Source organism: Parambassis ranga, chromosome 2 (assembly GCF_900634625.1).
Source record: "Parambassis ranga chromosome 2, fParRan2.1, whole genome shotgun sequence".
Classification (NCBI taxonomy): domain Eukaryota; kingdom Metazoa; phylum Chordata; class Actinopteri; family Ambassidae; genus Parambassis; species Parambassis ranga.
The window spans coordinates 44,432,076-44,442,596 of NC_041023.1; the positions used below are offsets into that span (position 1 = coordinate 44,432,076).

Here is a 10,521-nt window from a genome sequence, read left to right on the forward strand (position 1 = left end):
AGACTCCAGGACTGATTGTTTCGTCCAAACATGCTGTCAACACTGCTTCCTTTCCTTCTGATTCTTCTGTAACTCACTGATACATAAACATCTCCTCTCCACTCGACCTCCCAGTAACAGCGACCAGTCAGAACATTTCTACACAGCAGCTGAGGCCACCAGTCAAATCTGTCTGGATGATCAGGATATGGCTCCTCCTCTCTCACACATGTCACCTTCCTGTTGTTGTCAGACAGTTCGAGCTTTGTGTTCACTGAGTTTGTGTCGACTTCAAGTTGGCAGAAATCTGATGGAGAGAAAAAGACACAGCTGCAGTTTATCATCTGACACATCTGATGGCTTCATTCTGTCTTTACTGACTGATATGTTGATCATTCATTCAAGTTTATCATCAGACTTTTTGTCACTAATGTTTGAATGAACAAATACACAACTATCAGCTTTGTGTTTAAACATGACTTTATCATTATGTGCAATGGCGTCTGTGTGGCAGCGCGGCGACTGTCGATCCTTCGCCGCCAGATTACATTTGAGTTTTTAATGACCTTAACGACCTTCTATGATCAAAACTGTCCTGTTGTTTCATCCAGTTCACAACCAGGTATACGCTGTAAGATGGCACCTGAGAGAGAAAGGGGGGGAGTGGTTCAATCTGTAAAAACTAACAATCTGAGTCACTTAGATTTCATTTTAAACATGTAGTGAAATATGATACTGTACCTTCAGTTTGGAGGGTTCGTGTCAAATTATAAATTACATCTTTGAAGAAAAAAGGTATAATCACGAAGCACTCCTGACGGCCTGCCTGTAATACCTCAGGATCCTCATTATATAATTTAACCACCCAGTCCTGTTTTGGTTCAAATATCTTGTTGGTGCTGTCACATTGGTTCACCTCCACATCATCAACCCTTCCAACAAACATGAACTCTGACACATTCTGGAGTCCAGAGGATGCAGTTCTGTAACACTTAAATGAGTGTTTCACTGCAGGAGAAACATGGATGATGTCAGTGAATAAATAAATACAAATATGATCATAAATATGATGCATTCAGTGTTCTCATGAACTTGTGGAGCAGAAACAAAGATGATAAAGAATGTGTTCTTACCTGCTGATGAAATGTGACAGAAGAGAAACAAGAAGAAGAACAAACACATCTGATTCTTCATGGTTAAACAGATGTCTGACAGAAGAAGCAGCTGGTGGAGCTCCTTTAGAAGAGACTGGCAGAATCTGAAAGGAACACAGCTGATGTGTGTGAACCTGCTGAACAGATAAACATCTAAAGAAATATTCATGTGGGAGGAGCAGAAGAGAACCTACATGAGCTTTTAAAGACTTATTGTTCCAGCATGGTGCAGACAAGATCATAGCAACAACCAATAAATAATGTTTGTTATTATTTTTATTTACTTGACAGAGATGTTTGTCATTAATCACAAAACTTTGAGATTTTGTGTGTATGTAAAAACTCAGGGATTCTGGACACATGTCAAAAGGTGTTGTTTTACAGTGATATGAGGAAACAGCAGAAGGTCAAATAAAAGCTGGTGGAAGAGGTTTTATTTTTAGAAAAGAATAACTGAGATTGTTGAGGAGATGAAAATTTAAATAAACTGAGACATGCGTCTTCTGTAAAGTTTGGTATTTTGTTGTGATTTCAGACAACATGGACTCTCCTGACCAAGATCCACTCGCGTCGCTATACACAAGATATAAACTGTGTTTTATTAGAAGTGATTTTTTATTAACATTCATTAGATAAAGGTCTAAGCTTTGAATGTAATTCTGTTATGTGAGGTGTAGGTTTTTCACAGGACCCAGGTGCAGACAAAAAATAAAGTTCAACAAAGGGAGCTTTATTCAAAGCTAACTACAACAATGACCAGAGAAGCGGGAGAACAAAAGCAGGGCTACTGAAAAAAAGTGCCAGTCAAAAATGCAAAAGACAAAAATACAAATAAACACAAAAGAAAGGAGGTCAAAAACAAAACCAAACCTGAAGAAGATGGGAGGATGAAGAAACACAGAGGAAAAAGGAGGACGACGAGACGGTGGAAGGCAGGTAATCACAAGGGGAGACGAGCAGGGGTTCACAAGAGAAGAACTGACAAAGACAAAGGGGAAGCACAGGGCTTAAATAGAGAAGAGACAGCACAGGTGAACACAATTAGGGAGGAGCTGATAATCAGGAGGTGGGAGCTGGGACTAAAAATGAAAAAAGTCCCTTTGTGTAATTTACAGCCACAATTGTTTTCATAGCAGTGACCTCCATCCAGACTTGTCTCTACTGTGTGGACTGAACCAACCAGTAGAGGGCAGTCTGCTACAAGACAACTACTACACAAGTCGTTTCACAATATCAGAAGCACCTGAAACAAGCAGCTGATGTGAGGAAACCCTCAAACATGTTAGATTGTCTCTGTGCTGAAGAATGGGCTAAGATTCCTCCAGCCTGTGGACGACTGATCAGCAGTTTGTTATTATTGCTGCACAAGGAGGTCCTGCTGAGAGGACAGGTTCACATCCTGTTACCTCTCACATGGTAGATGTAATATTGGATCATTTTCTTGAATAAAAGTGAAACTTGTCTGTCTCCTTAGTTTGATTGGGTTCTCCTTTTCTACTTTCAGGACTATTTTTGGCTCATATTTAGAGAGAAATATTTCAAGCAGCACTGTATATGAAGGTACTAAGAAACCTCAGAGGGCTCAGAGGTCAGTGACATCTGTCCTCAGACTGTGTGTCTCTGTGAGTGTGTGACAGCTTGTGCTCGGTGTGATTTTCTTCTTCTTCTGCCTCCAAATCATAAAACATGATGAAAGTTGTGTTTCTGTTCTTCTGCCACACTGCTTCTTCAGGTGAGATCACTTCAATGATGAATCACTTATTTTGATATAATCTCTATTGTACTCAACCTGTTACATTGTGTTGTTCTCTTCTGTGTTAAAATCTCAATGTGCACATGTTTGCACGAAAGTTGTGCAAGAGTGTCGAGGAATTCATTCATTTGCTCATGTTTGGACTGTTTTTCTGTGTAGCTGTGTTTTGTTCTTCCTCTTTGACCAGGACTCCCTTGAAAAAAAGGCTGTAAATCTCAATGGGATTTTTCCAGGTTAAATAAAAATAAAGACATAACAAGCCACACAGAGCCTGCTCTGACTCTGCCCTAACAGTGACATTTTTAAACATCATTGCAGGCAACCTGGATAAGGAATGTGGAGAGAGAATGAACTAGGTCCATTCATTCTGACATGTGGACACCAAGTGAATGAACATAACTACCTGATAATAAAGAGCTGACTGAATGGAACTAGAAAAGGGCATTTCCTGAAGAAAATGCAAGTTTGATTGCTGCAGCTGAAGCATTGCTTTGAATGCTGATGTGAAGGATTGGTCTGAATTGCTGGAGAATCAGAGCAGTTCAGAGCTTTGTATGCCTCTGTGTGTCAGCCTGTCACCATGGTAACAGCAGAGGAGACCTCAAAAACCACTCCAACTTTGAGAGCCTGGTGTGCGGAAACGATTCGGAATTCGACAATTCTGAATACAAGTTTGATAGAGCAGCATCTAATGAGCATTTTAAAACTCCCATGTTGCCTAGCAACGGCAATCAAACTAACAAGTAGGAGGATGTGAGTGAGACTATACCAAAACATGAGCTCAGTAACATGGAAGAAAGTCATTTACTTATTTTTCATTTCAGAAAGATGCACATTGTCATAAAAGGGTCATATACAGTCATATACAGAAGGCTTCTTTAGGTCAGGACGGTGTCACAGTGCAATGTTTCCTCTCTGCGTTGTCATGTATCCGTCCATCCCTTCATGTATCAGTCCGTCTGTCTGAAGCAGTTTGACTACAAAGGACATTTAGGAGCTCAGTAAACACTAAAATGTTTACTGAAATTTTTGTGCCTGCAGTGGATCTGTTTCCATCTGAAACAACACCTGTTCACAGCAGCTGCTATCATCCCTGAGCTGCGTCGCTATGACAACAAATCTGCAGCTCTTTTAAATGAAAAACGGATAAAATAAGGTCATCAGCAAAGAAACACACAAAGTTCCTCAGAGTGCACAGCGACAGTTTGCATGTTGATGTGACACGTTTGTCCACTGTCTGTGGAAACGTTTACATGATACATGTTTCCACAGAAACGTTCAATGACAACTTTGAAATAACGGACACATCTTTCCACCAACTTTGAATTGAACTGAGTAAAAAGTACGCTGTGAAACAGAGCATCCACATCAACAGACTTATCATGTCTGAACACTGACATCATTACAGAGCTGAACAGAGTCTGTCTATGAGGATATTATACTGATTATATATATTATATATTTTACAAAGATGATCTTAGAAAACATGATGTTTGTTTCCTTCAGTGAGCTGTGTTTGTTTCAGTTTTCAGGTTTGTGGCCTCTGGGAGCTCAGTGCTGTCCTCAGCTTCTGTGAGGAAACATGCAGGAAACATATTGATAACATGTAAATGAATGGAGAGCTTCAGTCTGACATTAAAGTGTTATTTCAGAGTGTCAGAATATCTGTCATGTGTAGAGTCAGCATTAAAGATTTATTACTTTGTTAAAGTTACGACATCAAAATAAAACATAGCTCACCTTTCTTCTTTTTATGAGCCATGCATCCACCTGCAGTTGCTAAACTAAGTGAAAGACACAAAAATATGAAATCAATCTACCTCTGTTGGTTCTGATCAGGGTTCCATCCAGCTCAGTGATGATCCTGTCCTCAGCACCCTCAAACTGAAACACACAGTGGTACCTCCTCCAGTCTTCAGCTGATGAAACATTCAGATCAACACTCATCTGGAAGGTTCCATCATGGTTGGGGAGGATCTCTCCGTGCTCCACACCTTCATGAATCTCCTCTCCATCTTTGGTCCAGAACATCAGGGCTCTGTCAGGGTAGAAACCTGTAGCGTGGCAGCTGACTGCAGAGGAGGGAGTCTTCTGGAGGAGAGACACTGAGGGGGGATCTGGAGGGAGGAGATCAGGCAGAGATAATGGAGGTAGAGAGAGAGAAAAGAAACAATAAGACATCACTAACTTTTATATATAAATATAAATGCATTGTGTCAATGTAAGTTTTAAAACTTGTAGAGTTCATAACAACCTGCAGAGGACTGATTCACTGAGTTTATCTGGTTTCTGGACTCACACAGATCTAAACATCAGCTTGACTAGTTGTTGGAGGAAAGTAACCACAAAGTAATAATTCTATTTTACTGATGGAGAAATAACACAAAGAACCAACCTGTTCTCATCAGAGAGCTTCTCCCATATTCTAGACCCATCTTCAGCAAGTTTGGGAAACGATGACTAATGAGGTTCTTGAAATACAGTATTCTGTCTTTGTCACTGTCCACTATCTGTTTAATGATGCTGGCTTGAGGACTCAGAGTGATCCATGTGTGGGTCTTCAGATCTAATCTAAAGAAGTCTTCTCCATTATAACCACAATGTAGAAATCCAGAAGACTGTCCTGTTGTTTCATCCAGTTCACAACCAGGTATACACTGTAAGATGATAGCACCTGAAAGGGGGGGGGGGGGGGGTCACATTACTTGTTTAATAAAAAAGAAGCTGTTCCATCTGTAAAAACTAACAATGGATTTCTATTTAGATTTCATTATGAACATGATACTGTACCTTCACTTTGGATGGTTTGTCTCAAACTATAAATTGCAGATTTGAAGAGAAGAGGTATTCTCACGAAGCAGTCATGACGGCCTTCCCCTAATAGCTCAGGATTCTTGTTATATAATTTAACCACCCAGTCCTGTTTTATTTCATATATATTGTTGGTGCTGTCACAGTGAATCACCTCCACATCATCAACCTTTAGAACATACATGAACTCTGACACATTCTGGAGTCCAGAGGATGCAGTGGTGTAATACTTCATTGAGTGTTTTACTGCAGAAGAAACATGGATGATGTCAGTGAATAAATAAATACAAATATGATCATAAATATGATGCATTCATGTTCTCATGAACTTGTGGAGCAGAAATAAAGATGATAAAGAATGTGTTCTTACCTGCTGATGAAATGTGACAGAAGAGAAACAACAAGAAGAACAAACACATCTGATTGTTCATGGTTAAACAGATGTCTGACAGAAGAAGCAGCTGGTGGAGCTCCTTTAGAAGAGACTGGCAGAATCTGAAAGGAACACAGCTGATGTGTGTGTGAACGTTTTGGACGGATAAAAAAAATAAATATTTATGTGGGAGGAGCAGAAGAGAACCTACATTTAGAGAGCTTCTTCTTATACATGTGTATAAATATGTCCAGCATTAAATTAGTTGTATTTACTTGACCGTCATTAATCACAAAACTGTGAGATTCTGTCTGTATGTAAAAGCATCAGTGATTCTGGACACATCAACAGAACAAACTTGTGCTAAAGATGCTAAAGATGAACATTTAAATAAACTGAGACATGTTTCTCGTGTCAGGTTTGGTATTTTTTTAGTTCCAGGGTCACACAGGCCTGTCTGAAACAACATGGACTCTGCTGACCAGCATAGACCCACTGAGTCACTTTAAACAACTTTAATCAATGATGACAGAAATCAGATGTATAATAAAATCTAACACAACAGACAGAAATCCTTTGTCTTGTTTTTACAGACTGAAGCTATCAAAGGATTTCTGTCTGTTTTGTTAGATTGTATTATACATGTGTACAGGAACATTCTGTACACTTCAGCAGAAACACTGATGTCAGTAAATCCAGTATGATTCACTGTTCTCAGTAACATGCGACTAAAAGAAGAGGGACTGTGACAGAGCGGAGCAGAAATAAAGCTGATAAAGAATGTGTTCTTACCTGCTGATGAAATGTGACAGAAGAGAAACAACAAGAAGAACAAACACATCTGATTTATAACACTGAAAACATGTCGGCTATGACAGAAAAAACTAATGGTGGAGCTCCTTTAGAACAGACTGGCTGAAGGTGGAAGTGAAACTTCATGTGTGAACTTGTTGGACACATCAGAATTTAAAGAGACAGAGCAAAACCAATGCTCATGTCTGAAGTGTTTCTGATGTGTACAGTTCATTTTAATGTTTATATTTCTAATCACTTTAAAGAGTTTCTAGTTATAAATGTTTTTTTCTTCCATCGTGTTACACACATTAGAAATAATGTGATTTTTTTCATTTAGTTGAAGGAATGTAATTGATGGTTGCTGCTAAAGTCCAAAAACACAGCACATCATGTAACATGTTCTCACCTGAGGAGCTCATAATAATGTAACAACAAAGTTCTAAAACAAGTCTGCCACACCCTGAACCCATCTGGACCACAACGACCAGACACTTTTAAGAAGATGAAAATTATATCTAGCGCCCCCATGGGGTCACATGGATAAGATCACATACTTAAAAGCCTTTGTGTTAATTGGCACTTACACATTTGTGCCCACAAAACAGACGTGGAGTTCCACAGGACTGAACACTGGGCCCACTTCTGTTCACAAAACACAAAAACAATGACAAACGTGACAAAAGCACGAGCTCATCCAGGAGAGGCTGAAGAAGCATGTGAGCTGTGGGAGGAGCTCCTTGATGAGAACAGGTACACTCACATGACCTGGTTTATTTAAAGCATCTCTTTATGTTTCAGAAACCGTGTGATTGTGTGTTTGTGTTCACTCTGCTGCAGAGAGGCTCCAGGTTCGGTGAAACACTTCAAACACATCAGTTATGGTCCACTAGGGGGCAGTGTCTCATCTGATTTTATATTATACAAGCAGCGTAATGGACTGTCAGGCTTTTTATGTTCTGCTGGCTCCTTGACTCCTTCATCATAAATGTGTGTAAATAAGAACAGCACACAGTCGTACTTCCTCCAATCATCAGTTCCACCTCACACCAGAGTTTCAGTGATTAAAACACACACATAGAAAACTGAGCAGCTCCTTTCTGTGACTGCAGGCTTTAAGAAGGTGCTGCTGATCAGCAGCTCTTAATGATTGATCACCATCAGGTGTGCAGAGCTCAACGAACCAGGTGCTTCCTGCTCTGGTCCTGTGTGTGTGTGTGTGTGTGTGTGTGCACAGGCCCCTCTACACAGACCCCCCCCCTCCCCTCTGTCCTCACTCACCCAGGCCAGCAACACCCACACATTACTCTAATTCTTAACTCAATATCATACTGGTTACATTATGGAGAGAGGTCGTGGGCCGATAGGGGAGGCGGTGAGTGCGAAGGCCCGTCATCGCTGCTTGCAGCTTTAATTTACATTATAACATTATTTACAACTCACAGAATAAAAGCCTTCAACTGTTATTGTCAGGATCAGTGTGGGAGGAGGAAACAAATGGGAGACAGAGGGCGGTTACTAATCAAAATGAAGTCTTATTACAAGAACTGAAGACAAACAAATCCACAGACATCCAACGATGACAAGACGAACTGGCAACGCACGGAGGACGAGACAAAGACTAAATACACAAGGAGCAGGGGAGACAACAAGACACAGGTGGCACACATTAGGGCAGGGCAGGTAATCACACAAGGAGGGAAAACACAGGAAGTAAAACACAAGACAATACACAAGGAGGGCAGGACTATCAGAATAAAACAGGAAGCACAAGACAAGACAAACACTAGAAACAGGAACTAAACAAACCCCAAAGAACACAGGATCATGACAGTTATTTTGTAGGTTTGTCGTCTTCACATTTGTAGTTTAAAGTATTTACAGAAAAAAGAGCTTTGTTATTTTTTAAATAAACCTTGTGTGTATTATGTTGACTTTTAAAGCCCAGCACCACAGTGGAATAAAATAAGAAAAAGTTGAACAATGAAAGTGACAGAAATCATGACGTTTGTTTCCTTCAGTGAACTGTGTTTCTTTCAGCTGTCAGGTTTGTGGCCTCTGGGAGCTAAATGATGTTTCCAGGTGCTGTGAGGAAACATGCAGGAAATATATTGATAACATGGAAATGAATGGAGAGCTTCAGTCTGAAGTCAAAATATTATTTCAGAGAGTCAGAATATCTGTCATGTGCAGACACAACATCAAAACTCTCATAGCTCACCTCTCATCTTTTTATAAATCATGTATCCACCAGCAGCTGCCATGACGACTAGAACAACAACAACAACTGCAGCGATGACAGCGACAGTTATATCAGGAACAGGCACATTATCAGGCTTCACTACTGAAAAGAGAACAAAAGATTGAGAAGAGTTGTATTTATGTTGTATTATAATTTCAGCTAATTAACACAAAATATGAAATAAATTGATTCTGTTGGTTCTGATCAGGGTTCCATCCAGCTCAGTGATGATCCTGTCCTCAGCACCCTCAATCTGAAACTCACAGTGGTACCTCCTCCAGTCTTCAGCTGATGAAACATTCAGATCAACACTCATCTGGAAGGTTCCATCATGGTAATGAGGTAGAGAGAGAGAGAAAAGGAAGAAGACATACTCATAATGACTACTGCAGTATGTTTACTTCATGTATTCTATTTGAATTTGTTATGTGTGTTTTATGCTGACACATCATCTTCTTGTGCAGTAACACATTGATTCCACTGGGGTTGGCTGTTTCTGTAATCAGTCACTCCCTTGCAGCACTGAAGCTGAACGCCTCAAAGTGTCCTTTCATGAATGCAGAACTGTTTCTCACATCGTCTCTCACGTGTGTTTCAGGGTTCCGGCTCGTTAACAGTAAGTCTCCCTTTAAATGGATTCTCTTCTTTGGGCTGAGCAGCTCGGTGTGTTGGACCACAGCAGGTTTAACCCTTTGTCCTCCTGACAGGATGAAGACTGACACATGCAGTGACATCACATCTGCACATCTGGAGAGGACTGATTTTACTGAATGAGGATAACATGGGACACAGCATATTTCAGCTGGAGTTTGGATCAGTGGCAGTCAGAGGCCTGAACCTGCACCAGCTCAGAGGAATTTCCCTGAGGGACCTCCCCAAAGGGATTAATAAAGTGTATTCTATTCTATTCTAGATATCATGAGCTGAATCCACTCTGCTCTGTTGGCATAAATGTCTCTTCTGTGTGGACTGAACCAACCAGTAGAGGGCAGTCTCTGGTTAAAGTTAAAATACAAAACTTCATACTCACTTAACTTATGACAAATATACATTAAACATGTTCTTGTCTATAAGATTTTATGAATTTATATTAAAATACATAGCACAGACATTATACAACATACTTTGATATTTGACTAGTTGATCAGTCATTTAGTGACATTCTTTATATCAGGAAACTGCAGCATGTCACAGTTAAAGCACTGACAGCTCTTCACAGCAGGAAATGTGTTTTTAAAAAGAGGAAGTACAGAAATGTGTTGCAATATATTTAAGCTATATATATATATATATATATATATATATATATATATATATATATATATATCAGCATGCAGCATGTTTGCTTCTCTCTCTCTCTCTCTCTCTCTCTCCTTCATCCTCTCTGTCCTGTCTCCCTCTTCTCCTCCTCGACCTA

General features: G+C 40.0%; 2 protein-coding genes across 3 annotated transcripts in view; one reads left to right on the top strand and one right to left on the bottom strand.

Annotated features, from left to right (window-relative positions):
• The window catches only part of LOC114449940 (major histocompatibility complex class I-related gene protein-like), a 212,787-nt gene that overhangs the window by 61,537 nt on the left and 140,729 nt on the right, over positions 1-10,521 (top strand). The window lies entirely within an intron of this gene.
• LOC114449698 (major histocompatibility complex class I-related gene protein-like) lies at positions 3,668-7,297 on the bottom strand. 2 transcript variants are annotated; one of them, XM_028427522.1, is made up of 6 exons: positions 6,863-7,295; positions 6,068-6,192; positions 5,677-5,943; positions 5,282-5,560; positions 4,707-5,003; positions 3,668-4,456 (listed from the first exon to the last, which is right to left on the bottom strand). In XM_028427522.1, exons 2-6 carry the CDS (start codon positions 6,126-6,128, stop codon positions 4,389-4,391), a joined length of 972 nt encoding a protein of 323 aa, XP_028283323.1. In that variant the 5' UTR covers positions 6,129-6,192; positions 6,863-7,295; the 3' UTR covers positions 3,668-4,388. The 2 variants fall into 2 exon arrangements, with proteins under 2 accessions (XP_028283323.1, XP_028283331.1); XM_028427530.1 differs by lacking the exon at positions 6,068-6,192 and having other exon boundaries at positions 6,863-7,297.